General features: G+C 35.5%; 1 protein-coding gene across 1 annotated transcript; it reads left to right on the top strand.

Moving 5' to 3' along the window:
* Positions 1–5,188: 5,188 nt before the first annotated feature.
* Positions 5,189–14,637, top strand: LOC108667704 (integrator complex subunit 10). The gene is made up of 14 exons (XM_018154756.2): positions 5,189–5,507; positions 5,876–5,943; positions 6,556–6,767; positions 7,151–7,266; positions 7,423–7,498; positions 7,820–7,968; positions 8,338–8,638; positions 9,105–9,286; positions 9,827–9,920; positions 11,183–11,418; positions 12,082–12,232; positions 12,537–12,688; positions 13,446–13,639; positions 14,183–14,637. Exons 1-14 carry the CDS (start codon positions 5,361–5,363, stop codon positions 14,343–14,345), a joined length of 2,241 nt encoding a protein of 746 aa, XP_018010245.1. The 5' UTR covers positions 5,189–5,360; the 3' UTR covers positions 14,346–14,637.
* Positions 14,638–15,251: the final 614 nt, after the last annotated feature.

The raw sequence follows: 15,251 nt of genomic DNA, 5'->3' as shown, positions 1-15,251 counted from the left end.
ATTTAGTAGGTACAACATTTCCAATTTTTCCGTGCTTGTCTGTGAGCTATACATTTGAGCAAGTTTACAATAGGAATGCATGAAATTCTAAGAGCCTTTATGTGTGCTCCCCAGTGCAGTCTCGGGACATCTAAAGTCACTCCATGCAGGGTTGGCAATGATTAAATCATGTGATTAAATCACTTGATTTTTTTATAAAAAAATCATGATTTTTTTTATTTTTTTTTATTTTTTAATATATTTGAATATATTGAGTGGCAGTCTTTAATTTATATTGAGGTATTGTTATTCATGGTTTAGTATAAGTGTACTATGAATGATAAATTGGTATATAAACTTGTTGCCTTTAGTGTGTATTAGGTTCCATAAATTGAATGTTTTTGGTACAGAGGCATCAAGTGTACAATACATTGTACATAGCAGTCATAGCTAGCAGCTTAGCTAATTCTTATAGGGCTATAAGTAGTCTTTAACTATTTGACTATTTGTTATATATTGATTACAATATTCAATTTAAATGTGTTCGCTAGCTTATACAGGGTGGGGCAGAACTGATTGAACAGTTTTAAGGCAAAGTAAAAGAGTAATGGAGGTACATAAAGGAGAAAGTTTATTTTCCTCAAGATTAGCATAACATACAATTTAAAATACTTGGGTATGTTTTGAAAACAAAATCAGGAAGATTGGGTTTGTTAGCTGCATCACACTGTTGGAGTCATTCTCGTAAATTTTCTACAGCACGTTCACACATATGGCGAGGTATGGTCATAACCTCTGCTGCAATAATCCATTCCCTTAGCTGTGGTAGGGTGTGAGGGCGACTTCTGAACACCTTCTCTTTTAGATGTCCCCAAAGAAAGAAATTGCAAATGCTCAAATCAGGTGACCTCGCAGGCAACTGTAAATCACCCCTCAGAGTTTGGGAAAATGTGTTTCAAAACATTGAGTGACATTCAGGCTGTGTGAGCTGCAGCCCCATCCTGCTTCATTTTCAACAATGTTTTCCATCATGGGTTGCAAGAAATTTTGCAACATTGCAGCATAGCGATCGGATCGGAATTCACTGTTACGGTTATTCCCTCCTCTGCAGGGTTGGTGATTTTTTTGATTTTTTTTAAATAAAAAAAATAAAAAATCAATGATTTTTTTTATTTTTTCATGATTTTTTTTATTTATTTGATTTTTTGATTTTTTCAGCTTTTTTGTCTTTTTGAGGTGTTATTTTTTATGTTGCAATTAGCCTACTAACAATAACAGTATATGGATCATAATGGATGGCTAAAAAGGGCACTTATTGCCTTCAATAATGGCCAACAGACCGAGGTGATGTTTACCACTTAGGGATTTTTGGGTAAACAATTATTGATAAGTCTATTCATTAGCTTTGTAAAGTTTGTATGGAGCAAGGTAATGAGCAAAATATTGATCATTTAACTGGCTTCAATATAAAAAAACACTTCAGGAATGCAGATCTTCTAAACATTGAAGAGTCACATAACAGATAGGTAGCTGATAGTACAGTGCACAGCACTAGGTATCAATAGATCTACTAGTTTTATGTCCTATAAATCTACCAGACTCTACCTTCTATACACACCAACTAGTAGTGACTGACTGCAGTGTTCCCATTTAATTCAGACCAATAAACCAATACTAAACATAAACTGAACGATAACCAAACAAACCTCATACGACTTGCAACAAGACTTATGTTATGAGAAAAGCTAACACTGTTTGAAATAAACATGTGCACAATTCAAATACGTATTTTATATCCATTCACTGCATTTAATTATTTTATATATAGTAATATAGTATTGTAATTGTAATTGTTTTGTTTCTAGTTTTAAATTCACATATATAAAGATTGAATTTAAATATTTTAATTAGAATACGTCCTCATATTAGGGTGGAAAATCTTTCTAATTGCCTAAAAGGTCAATACAATCTCAACCTCTCAATATACAGGGTGGAGCAGAACCGATTGAGCAGTTTTGAGGTAAAATAAAAGAGTAATGGAGGTACATAAAGAAGAATGTTTATTTTCCTAGAGGTTAGCATAACATACCATTTAGGATACTTATGTTTTGAAAACAATATCTGGAAGATGGGGGCTTTTAGCTGCAACACACTGTTGGAGTCGTTCTCAGAGGAGGGAGTAACCATGACAGTGAATTCTGATTGCTATGCTGCAATGTTGCAAAATTTCTTGCAGCCCAGGATGGGAAATTGTTGAAAATGAAACATTGGGAGACGTGTGGTTCCAGCAGGATGGGGCTACAGCTCGCACAGCCCGAATGTCACTCAATGTTTTGAGACGCATGTTTCCCGGACGTCTGGTGTCTCTGAGGGATGATTTAACAGTGGCCTGCAAGGTCACCTGATTTGAGCATTTTACAAATAGTCAAATAGTAGACTACTTATAGCCTTATAAGAATTAGCTAAGCTGCTAGCTACGTACAATGTATTGCACTCTTGATGCCTCTGTACCAAAAACATTCCATTTGTTGGAACCTAATACACCCTAAAGGCAACAATTTATATACCAATTTGTCATTTACATTTGTCATTTACATTTGTCATTTTACATTTATACTAAAACATGAATAACAATACCTCAATATAAATTATAGACTGCCACTCAATATTTTTAAATATATGAAAAAATCAAAAAAATCAAAAAATCAAAAAAATAGAAAAAAATCATGATTTTTTTATAAAAAAAATCAAGTAATTTAATCACATGATTTAATCATTTTGATTTAATCATTGCCAACCCTGCTCCTCTGGGAACGACTCCAACAGTGTGTTGCAGCTAACAGCCCCCATCTTCCAGATATTGTTTTCAAAACATAAGTATTCTAAATGGTATGTTATGCTAACCTCTAGGAAAATAAACTTTCTTCTTTATGTACCTCCATTACTCTTTTATTTTACCTCAAAACTGCTCAATTGGTTCTGCCCCACCCTGTATATTGAGAGGTTGAGATTGTGTTGACCTTTTAGGCAATTAGAAAGATTTTCCACCCTAATACAGGGTGTTTCAGAATTAAGTAACCCTTTTAATTTGTTCATACATAAAAAACTAAGAACGTTATGAAGTTGAAACCTGTTTTATTTAAAAGAAGAACATTTTTATGGTAATATTGTATCTAAAAAAAAAGTTCACTTATCGTCTCACAAATTACAAGCCATCCTGTAAGCTTACAGATACAGAAAAAATGCTATGATGCTGCTGATATGAAGCTTGCAGTGGACAAGGTTGCTGTAAATGCTCAATGGCATGTTCATGGATACCATAATATCCCATCAATAATACAGTAATATCCCATCAATAATACGGTACCGTCAACTGGGTGATTCGGCCGTGTTCATAATGATGGCCAAAGTGGGGTAATAAATGGTCGTAAACAGTGGCCAAAGTCACTCAGGCGTTTATGACCTGGTTTACAACCCTGGCGTTTATGACCCCGGCGTTTATGACCCCGACGTTTACGACCCCGACGTTTACGACCCCGACGTTTACGACCCCGCGTTTACGACCCCAGCATGAATCAAAAACACAGCCAAAGTCACCCCAGTTGAGGGTAATTAATGTTTATGGTAATATCATATCAATGAAGGAAAAACTAGTAAAAGTCACAGAAAATGTCATTTATTCTACCTCTACATTGTCTACAATGAAAGAGGAGGACTTCAGAGTACTGTTAGTAATGGATGAGTAGGCTCTGCATGCTTCAAATATTTTAAAATGAAGTTTTATTCCCAGTGTCCCGAGTAGCCCCGTTCGACGGGGCTACTCAGGACACTCTTTTTTTGCTTCTGGCACCTTACGAATAGCATATGGATTTTTTTTTAAGATGCCATTCGATAGCCCTCGCAAAGAGCTATAAAATGAGCCTAAACTTGTTTATGAAATGTTTCATCGTAAGAAGTTATTAACAAAAAACGCTCAAAACCGTCCCGAGTAGCCCCGGTTGACGGTATCTATCTGTTGTGTGACTCTTCAATGTTTAGAAGATCTGCATTTGTATATTGAAGCCAGTTAAATGGGCAATATTTAGCTCATTACCTTGCTCCATACAAACTTTACAAAGCTAGTGAATAGACTTATCAATAATTGTTTACCCAAAAATCCCTTAGTGGTAAACACCACCTTGGCCTGTTGGCCATTATTGAAGGCAATAAGTGCCCTTTTTAGCCATCCATTATGATCCATATACTGTTATTGTTAGTAGGCTAATTGCAAAATAAAAAATGACACTTCAAAAAGACAAAAAAGTTGAAAAAATAAAAAAGATCAAATAAATAAAAAAAATCATGAAAAAATAAAAATATCATTGATTTTTGATTTTTTTGATTTTTGATTTTTTTGATTTTTTTTAAATCAAAAAAATCACCAACCCTGACTCCATGATAATGGAACAATATTCAGTAGGTACGTACCTATCTTGGATACCAGCATTATCATACATAAAAAATTTATTAAAATATTGAGTAGATAAGGAAATTGAAAATGAACTGATTAAAAAAAATCTTTGGTCAATCTATGCTGTCGAGGTTAGCCCAATTGATTGCGGTATAAACTTTTCTATGTTTGAGCTGAACTGAGTACCCAACTAAATTTATTGACCTAATAGTTTGGTTTTATCAATTTTATCATCTTGTATATCTACTGTGAGGTGAATATTTTATTCATTTTTGCACATCTCTCAACAGTCTGGTTGTACCTCAAAATACATTGCTCTTGTTAAATAAGTTAAGTATGCTAGTTCTGAAGCATCAATCTGTAAATATGCTGCTATTGCATTTAAATTATTGATTGTTTTAAGTATATATTTCTGCAGTAATATATTTTACATTTAATCATAAGTTTAATGTGTTGGCTGCAACAGAAGATACTGATAATATAAGCTAAAATTTCAATAATGGTATTTCGTGGCATCACATCACCAAAATTTCACTGTTGGATATAAATTTTGAATAAAAAGTTTAAAAAACCCCTATTTTTGCTCTACCATGGTCTGCACAGTTTCAAGGTTAAGATAATTCAGTCTGATTTTGCAAACAATTCATGATCTCAACTCTTGACAAGAGATTATCAACTAGTAAAATTATTTTAATGACATTAACAGATGATAATGTAATGTTGAGATTTTATTTTTTTCCATAATTTTCAATTGCATGGCTAAAAATAGGAAGGACACAAAAAATTTGCTTGTCACTGTGCTCACAATTTGTATGGATGAATTATCTAAATACTATACAGCAAGCTGAAAAAGTCAGTTTAATGATCGACTTGATCTTGATCTTCTTCAGAGAGAAAGCATAAATTTTTTATTCAGTTATCCAGCTTCACAATGGTTCCTGATATAGAGCTTGTTCATCTTACGGATGAAGAATTCTTGATTCACAGAGCAAAAGAGTTCCAAGCTTCAGATCAAAGTGCTTCTAAAGCTTGGTTGATCACGGCCCAGGTTCTTTATCCAAGCACATTCAAAATCCAGGTAAATATTTCCTCAGTTCTCTAATGAATACCTTTCTTTTTGTTTATTGTCACCATGAACTTGTTATTTTAATCAGGATATTTAATTTACATTTAACTTAATATGAATTGTTCTTATAGACTTCACTTTCATTTGTAGATACTATAGGATGAGTCTCTTAAACTAGAGGTATTATTTTTATTTGGATACCATTTTTCATTTGTCTTTGATGTATGTATTTCTTTAATGGACTGTTTCATAAGATAGAGTTTCTTGGTTTGTCCAAGAAAAATATTAGTGATCTGATATTCCTGGAATTTATAGTAAATTTCTTTCATTCAAATAATTGGTATAACTAATTTCAATAATACATTTTTTTCATCCAACAGTTTGAGGTTTACCTTATTGAAAAAGCTGCCAAAAATGTCAGTGGAGCAGCAAGATGTCTCAGTTCACTGTAAGTTATCTATATGTTCAGTATATATTCAATAGATTAAACTTGGTTTCCTTCCATTATGGTCAATGGACCCATATGTTAAAGAGTGCAAAACAAGTGTATGTATATTGTATATAAAGTAAAATTTTTATATACCATAGCCATTGTCAATGAGAATCATTCACCGTACATATGATTTTGTATACACATTAAATTTATGTGCTGTATCTCACAAAATTATTGGACTTCATTGAGTGTGCTAGATTCTATCATTGCAGCAAGCTTTACTCTCTTGGTCCAGGATGTGGCTAGTTTTGATTTGTTTATATATAGATATATGATGATGGAAATGATTTGAAGGAGGTTAAATTTAGTTGTAATGGAAATTGAGCTTAAACCTTAATTTTTAGGGTTGTTTTATGATGAGCATAAAATGAACAATGGACTATATAATATTCCTCTGAAGTCAAATTTCTGCAACAATTGCATATACTGGTATGGGCATTTGTTTTATTAAATTTAGATTTTAGTGGTTATCTCATAAATTTTTTTCTATTGTTTTATCCCTAAATTATTTCTGGACTTAAATAGTACAGTTTGAATCTAACATGATATTGTATTTTTTCTCTACAGAATTCAGGACTTCCCACAAGAATCACTCTTATTCCTGGAAATTGATGCAATAATGCTTGCTGTTCAAGCAAGCAACAGCTTTTCTAATGACAATGAACTGGATTTTATGCCTCCCGCTGATATTGGAAGCCCATCAATACCTGGGCCTGATGTTTCTCCAGCAGATGAAAAAACACATTTCCACACCCAGATTTTCTATGCACTTCCCAAGCGTGAGAAATAACACTACATAATCAAATAGATTCCATACATCATGATATATCTACTATTAAGCCTTGTGTAATTTTCTTATTGTTATGATATTTGTAATCAATGATTTATGGCTGAAGTACCATGTTTAGGATATCAGTGATCTATTTAGTGATCATCAGTGATATGATGTTAGTGATCTATGTATGTAGGATATCAATGATTGGCAAGGCAATGACATTACTTATCATTTTCACAATTTTTTTTTCAGAAGTCAAGGATTGGAGAAACCTAATTTTTTATTTTTTTTAATGTACTTGTATATTAATTGATTTTCGTTTTGATTGGTATGTATCACTAGGTTGTTTTTTGATTATCGTCATGGGAGGTCAATTATATATTTCAGATATTCAGCGAGGCCTTGTGCTGAATGCCGCTGAGCGTTGCACTGATACTATGAGTCACTGCTCTCTTCTGCTATTGCTCACTTCTCATTTTCCTGAAACAACACATCTTCAAGCTGTAAGTTCATATGCATAGTTTTCAAAAGTTCTACTTAGTTTTAACATGCTTTTTTGCTGTGTTTATGAATACATATATAGTCTGTATTCAATGATTTTACATTTTTACATAGCATTACCTTTGCATGTGATATTTATTTGAAGGATTTTACCTCAGCCCAACCTTGTTGAGACTCTACTGTCTGCTGAGAAAATGTGTCCCAGCCCTCTGAACCCATACCGGAAGAAACTTGGTGAGTGTTGCTTAGTATTTTAATACCATGGCAGGGGGTGTTGCAGTTTGTGACATCTACTTGTCATTTTAGGCTTGTGCTTTATCCCGTCTTATGTTTTGTGAGAACGTTTTTTGTTGCCTGTTATTTCAGATCAACTTTCATTGTTTTTATTTTTTTTAACAATTTTGGTGGCAAGAAATTACCATATAGATATTGAAGAAATTACCATATCTATCTTTGTGGTAATGTTGATACAAAGTTAGTGATTAGCATGCAAGTTATTTTGAGTTCTTTCTTGTATTACCTGTGCAACTATTTGTTTCGAATTGTACTTGGTAGTATGCTCGGTCCTACCTGTGCTGGTGGGGGGTGAAGCGAGTGGAGTGCAGGTGTCTTTCCAGCTTCTACTTCACCTTCTGTGTTTAGCTCTTGAGTACTACACTGCACTTCTGTACTCCAGCCCTGTGCGCTTGCTGGCTGCTCCCAAAGTAAGTGAAGTGTAACCATAAATTTAAATTTTTTATTGAAATGTCAAAATTTTTTAATTTTTTCTTTGTTTGGGTATTATCTGGAATATACTTCAAATCAGTTTCAATAATTCAAGTTTTGATCTGTTTTGATGTCATTACTGCAGAGGAATATGATTAATCTTTAATTTAATGTGTATCTAAATTTCATGCTATTTACTTATTTCATTTGCAAGACATTTTCTCTCTAGAAATTTGGTTACCATGTTCTAAGAAAAACAGAAAAAAATACTTGTGTTTATATAGTCACTTAGCCATTATAATTATTCATTCTTATAGCCTACTTCATCTCATCACACATTTTCATGTTTCTGATGTCATTGATTCCAGAGCTCAGGCTCAGTGAGCACCGGCTGTGGCAGTGAGAACAGCAGCCCAGGATGCGCACAACTGTGGAGTCAAGTCTTCTTGTGCATCCGACAACTTGGTGCAAGATTTGACTGGGTCTTGGCCAAACACTTTACTCCTGATGCCAACAGAGAGGGGATTTTACAACACGTTCAGGCTGTAATGAAGACCATTTCAACTGGGCCTCCTCTGGATAATGAGAAGAGTAGGATGGAGCTTCTGTATGTCATTACAATCTTATTTCTTCATGCTCTTCATGAGTACACTACCAACATCAAACAAGGTTTGTATGATAGGGCATAAAGGTGTGGTTGTGTTACATTATCTTTTGTTCTTATTTGGGACATGAATTCTTATTTTGCACTTACTTCATCGATTTTTAAAATATTCTCTGTAAAATTTTAATTACAAAATTAACTGCTTCTAACTATTTAACACTTTAACTGTTAGCCATCAGCAATTTGTCATTTTAGCCTGAAGATCTATTTTTGGTTACTTTGACTGTCAATTCTACTTCTTAGATAGAGTTTAATGGCTAGAAAAGAAAAGAGATACCTGTCAATATTTTCGGATAAATAATGATGTTACAAATATTTTTGGAGTATTTTAGGCAAAAACTTGTGTTTATTCCATTTGCCATATTTCATTATCACAGCTCGTTCTTGCTGTATACAAATCATCACATTATTTCCATGTTTCATCTTATCCACATTTGATGTTTATTTTAATATGTTTAACTAATATCCTAGAGGCACAAATGAGCTCAAGCGTGGGGCTGACGCTGGTCGAGGCATTCACGGCGTCGGCAGCTAACAGTCGCAGCAGCTCCGTGTGCAGTGACGACTTGGATGTCCTGTCGCCACCACGACCTAAACGGCATAGAACCTCACAGGACATTGACACTCTGGTGCCCCACATCAGCGTTGGGCAGGTGGGTTGTTCAGAGCCTCTCAGGAGAGTCAATAGTGTAAAATTATTTTGAACAACATCAACTATGACTTAGTTGCTCTTTCCTCGTGCACAATAATTTCAAGTCTAGGGTATATGCAAAATGATATAAAATAGTGTATGTACTGTATGTACAAAATGAGATTATTAAATTCAAGCCCTATAAAATGTGTGTAATCCATTCTCATAATCTTGATATGGTAATAATATAGCAAGGTACTGCTATGTCTCATTGAATAGATAGTGTCTAATACAACGTGTTCAATGCAATGTCTTCAATACAACGTGTTTAATACAATGTCTTCAATATAACGTGTTTAATACACTGTGTTCAATACTATGTGTTCAATACAAAGTGTTCAATACAATTTGTCCACTACAATTTGTCCACTACAATGTGTTCAATACAATTTGTCCACTACAATGTGTTCAATACAATGTGTCCAATACAATGTGTCCACTACAATGTGCCCAATACAATGTGTCTTCTACAATGTGTTAAGTGTTAACGGTTGCGATATAGGGCGAGGGTGTATGCAGTGGAGGTCTGCCCCAGGCCTTGACCACGGCCATCAAGTGCTGGGACTTGCTGCACTCGCACTCCAAGCTCAGATCTGGTAAGCCGTCATGCCCTTATTCCATCCAAATATTCACTCATTCGGGAAAATTTGTCTTAGTATTGTGTTTTTATTTCTGTAGGAATTGTAAGAGAATTTTAATCTTGATCAGATCGAATTTTTTGAAGTCATTAGGTTTTTAGGAGGTAACTCAAAAGCTTAGAGCCTTAGACTATATTCAGTTCAAAACTTTTGCTCTCCACGGAAATAGAAAAAAATTGTCATTATTTGTTTTGATTATATTATTTTCTAAGTTATCAACGTTGAGTTGAGTAAATAAGGAAACTAATTAAATTATTCAAATGTATTTATCAACATTCACATACTAAATCTGACTGCACTAAAATGAAATCATCAGTTTGTTGTATTTATAAATAATGGTCCTTATTTCCGTGGTGTAATTAAGAACAAAGTTCAAACTTTTTTCTTAGAAGTATATAATTAAGAACAAAGCTTAATTGTATCTAATTGTACTGTGGTGTTAGATACCGACATTATTGGTCCAGCCGAGGTTAGAGCCAACCTGCAAACGCAGTTGGGCTTTACCAGAGGTCTTTTGTATCAGCGTTGCTCAAATGAAATGTGCACTTAGAACTCAGCTTTGAACGGCAATGAAATCTATGTAATTATCATGTAAAGTGCTCGTACTGCAGCATGCGCAGAAATCTGAAGTCAATAGTCATAAAGCATTCGAGTGTACTCTGCCTTTTATACAAGCTTCATGTTTAGATAATAACATAACATAAAACATAACATAATGATGTAGGCGCTGAAATGTAGGCCTGATGTGGCCTGTCGCCGATTCTTTTCCTATGTTGACAATCTGATATGAGATGGTGAGCAGTCAAGTGATCGATAATATAAAAAGGGGACAAAAAACATTTGGCCACTAAACTAAACTAATGATGAAATAAACATTTTTATGAATCGCTAGTGCAAAAGTAGGTTCTCATTGATTCATATTTTTTGTGTTAATGATTTTCCAGTATATTTTATCATTGTATAATAAAGAATCATCATTAGTTAGAGTGTGTCTCGTACCAGATTCTAGGTTATGCAATATCAAAAAATTGAGCTATCATTAGGTTGCCAACTTCCTATCGTTATGCATTTAAACTGCAGCTATTCATTGCAGCTACTTAAAAAATTTGGAAGAGGGAAACTTCGAAATCTATTTTGCCTTGTTATATTGTTAGGCTTGTTATTTATTTAAATTTCATTAAATTTAAGTCACATTTGTAAAAGTATCGCATTTACTGCAGAGTTCACGGCGCTACTGGAGCGTCTGAAGGTGGGGTCGCCGTTGCGGGCGTTCAGGGTGGACATGTTGCTGCACGACTTCCGTCTCACCGAAGCCAACAGAGAAGTGCGAGCCATGCTCGCCGCGTCCAGCCTCGACGTCGACTCGCCCGCCTCACCCAAACCTGCCGTCCCTTTCTCGCCCCTCGAACTCCGGCTTAAACTTGCTTCTATCAATTACGCACTAAATAATTTCTCGGTGAGTTTTACCTAATAAATAATTGTGACCCCAATCATTTTTTATTATGTTTTAATCATTAACAGGTAAGCATAGTCATGCTTTGATGAGGTCAGCAGAATGTCCAATTATGCACCAACGTGATACCAGGAGTATCCATTTGTCCTACAGTAGCTGGTAAGGACTGACTCCCGGAAGACATACAATGATTATGTAGAAATTTCTATTAAATAACCTCTGTATTTACTAACACTACGAGGAAAAACAGCAAATACAGGTGAACATAAATCGCCGATTTTGAATTAACCATTCCCTAAATTTCTGAGGAGACGTAATACAGAGATTATGGAGACACGGTCGGCTTATTTTCCCCCACTCCTATCAAATTCACTCCTTGTAGACGTCCGTTCCTTAAAGCGGCATCCCTAAGGAACGGCATCCATCCCTCATTTACCCGCCCATTGCGAGTTCAGCCTCTCTCACCAAAACTACCCGTTAGCAACCTCAATACTTATAGTTTTTGTTCATAGTTTACTTATAGTTTGCATTTAATAGGAATAGTAGTGTAATCACCCGTTTAATAATAGTGTAAGTGTTAATGATATTTTCTAATTGTCCAAATTTCTATTTAATTCATATGCACGATGCATGTTTCTCATGTTGTCATGGCGCTAAAATGTTCAGGGTGCCACTGAAGCTGCCCTGGAGGCGATCCGACTCCTGCCCCCTCCCTCAGCCACCGCCCCAACACTCCCCGGCTCCTCTGCTGCGCTTCTGCCTCCTGCTCACTCCACCACAGCCTCCTCCTCCTCTTCCAGTATCACCATCACTGCCGGTATGTGCCCAGATCCTGTATTTATACCATTGGTTTACTGATGCATTAACTGACGTCTATACTAGCCGTACCTGAAGCCTGATAACGAGAGCTACCCTCAGTAGAAAAAGGGTAAAATTTTAATATAATCTCTCAACTGTTGTATTATATATTACCTATTAACAATTTGAAACCGATAATAATAAATGTTCTCAACTATTGGTTATTTGGATAATTTTTTTTAGAGAATGTATTTAATAGTTAATTTGTCACTAATCCTTTTGATGCCAACCTCTCCACGTGACAGCTGATCTCATTTTCGCAGGGTCAGAGCGACACCTGCATCTGTTACCGCTGTCGCGAGCGCACTGCCTGCAGTTCATTGTTACCTTGTTAATAAATGCGCTTAAAACACGAGTTTTCCAGCACAAATTCCATGACGATCTCAGCATTGGCCACCTTCTCACTCTCGTTCAGGTAACCTATTTTTCATGTGGTGCTTACCTTCTTTAACATTTGGTTTACAAAAAAAAAACATCAAAATCTTTCGTGCCTTCAAAATTTGGTGTGCGAATTTAATGCTACACTTCTAAGAAAAGTAAATGTAGTATTAGTAAATTATAGAACTCATAAAAAGAATACCTCTTATGATAATAGAGTCTATGCTTATACGCTGGTTAAAGTGAATTATCATGCATTCATATTTCATAATAAGATATGTTGTTGTGGGGTCATAATCCACGTACTAATCATGGTAGTTAATTTAGTGTGGATTTTTAACGCGCAAAAGACCCTCAAAAATCTATTCAGAGCTGGTGTTAAGCATGAACCTTGCGTTCCTCCTGCTAATTTGCATTCTGCAGCTGAAATAATGTTAACTATTTTTCCCTGCTTTCTGCCCTTGTGAAAGTCAACTGATGTTGTAATTAAGTCGCCATTAATGTAACGTTCAGTCATGTAAAAAAAATGTATAAGAACTTCATAGTAGCATTTAATTAACTTTTATTTTCTTTAAGAACTAAAATACAAGCAAAATGTAGGTATTGATGAGCACACCGTCGTTGTCATCATGAAAGACTAAAGTTTCCATTAGGCTGACACCTGGTCAGTTTGAGTGGCTGCAGCACGGCGGATAACTCATATTTTATGTTAACGCCTTAATAACACCTGTTCAGTTTGAGTGGCTGCAGCGCGGCAGATGACTCATCTTTTCATTATAATAACGCCTGTTCAGTTTGAGTGGCCAAAGCACGAGCTGGTCTTCATGGAGCTGGTAGGCCTGCTGATCAAACAAGGGAGCCTGAACTACGAGCAGTTCTCTTTGTACGTCACCACGCCCGAGATTATCGAGGAGCTCGTCTACCTCCACACCCGCGACGGCGGTGGGCTTCATCTCGACATCGTACCTCCTCCACCTCACATCAGCAAGTATGAATACTTCTCTCTCAATTTATTATATATATTCCAGTCTCATTTTATAACTCCCTACCGTTTATTGCCTGCAGTCCATTGTTACCTTGTTAATAAATGCGCTTAAAACGCCATTTTTCCAGCACAAATTCAAAAGATATTTGAATTGCTGAGAAAATATGCCATGTTAAATGCAAACATAGTTGAACAGAAAACACATTAAAACTATTTTAATTTTTTACTTTTTATTACACTGGAGCTCGTCACCAAACAATTGACAACCTTGATTATTAAGCAACAAATGTTGTTTACTTACTCATGTTCTGTTCCTATCATATTCATGATACTTTTTCATACCGAGCAGTTGTTTTTAGCACATTTTTTCATTTATGGAAAAAAAAAGCGCCATTGTGCTCGCCATGACCGTCCGTCCGTCCGTCTGTCTGTCCGTCCGTCCGTGACTTCACTTTTTAGTCGGCGAGAAAATGCGCTCTCTGTCACTCACTGCAGTGAGTACTGAGTTTTTTTTTTAATTATTTCAACTTGTTTGGTGGTGTGCAGAATGCAGCGCACGGTGTCGACGCGAGGTGCAGACCGAGGCTCCAAACACGACTTCAAACAGGCCATGCGGAAGCAAATGCAGCGATGCGATGAATCAGTTGCGCAAAATATTATTACTTTTCTTGAAAATGAGGGTCAAAGCTTGCATCAAAATTTTATGTAAAGTTCGAAAAATATTGTGAAAAAACTACTGAAAATTTAAATATGCAGGCTAGATCTAGAATTCGTTTTGCATTTCGTGGTGATGTATTTGGATCATTCCATCTATCTGTTGGGAAAATTAGTAGCAGATCGCTTTTACTCTAATTCAACGACTCTTAACTTGTAGGAGATATTTCTTTCCAAATCAATGGATGAAAAGACTGAGTAAAGTTTACCAAAGTTTGGGAGCGTTTGATCTTCCTACTGGCACTGTATGATGCTACAATAAAATTATTACGCCGTCTACCGCGAACTAAGGTCAATGCAAATTTCTTGTTTTCATGTCACTCGTTCTGAACTACTCCCTAGGTTAAGTGCTTATAGGTATAGGAAGAAGTCACGCACTTGACGTCGATTTGAAAAAGTGGTAAATTGTGAATGTTACTCGTATTCCATTATATGTAATTCAGGTTATATGAAATCTAAATTTGTTTTGAGCTAAAACAATTGACCTGTGTGTCCTAAAAAGTATGCCAGAGAAAGTTATAATTTGCCCACGACGAGGAAAAAGTTCATTGAGATCTACGTTCGGTTCAGGACAATATGAACAGTGTCTTATATGCAGTAATCGTTACTTTTCAAGTCCGTTAATTATACTGGAATTTTTGCCAGCGTAAACACTTTCAAAATTGAGTGTTCATACAGGAGAAAATCTCCAAGAATCAGTGAAATAATACTGAAACTTTCAAAGTAAATTTTGCTGAGTCCACATGTAACAAGTGGTGATCGTGCGGCTACTTCCTCACCTTCAAGCTGCCAACAACAACGAAGTTGAGTGCCAATAATACATGTAGGCCCATCTTCATTATCTTGTTTGCTTCCAGTTTGTTGAGGAGGAAATGTCAAACGCATTGTTGCAAAATACCTC

The sequence above is a fragment of the Hyalella azteca genome, unplaced genomic scaffold, assembly GCF_000764305.2.
Source record: "Hyalella azteca isolate HAZT.00-mixed unplaced genomic scaffold, Hazt_2.0.2 contig16078, whole genome shotgun sequence".
Classification (NCBI taxonomy): Eukaryota; Metazoa; Arthropoda; class Malacostraca; order Amphipoda; family Hyalellidae; genus Hyalella; species Hyalella azteca.
Note: the sequence above shows the minus strand (reverse complement) of the source record. Positions and strands in the feature narration are given on the sequence as shown.

What these genes read in the sequence shown, in the direction of transcription:
- LOC108667704 (XM_018154756.2), top strand. Translation starts at nt 5,361, where the DNA reads ATGGTTCCTGATATAGAGCTTGTTCATCTTACGGATGAAGAATTCTTG. An exon ending in GCAAGATGTCTCAGTTCACT is followed by an intron (nt 5,944 to 6,555) that starts GTAAGTTATCTA and finishes TTTTCTCTACAG; the next exon opens with AATTCAGGACTTCCCACAAG. An exon ending in GCTTGCTGGCTGCTCCCAAA is followed by an intron (nt 7,969 to 8,337) that starts GTAAGTGAAGTG and finishes CATTGATTCCAG; the next exon opens with AGCTCAGGCTCAGTGAGCAC.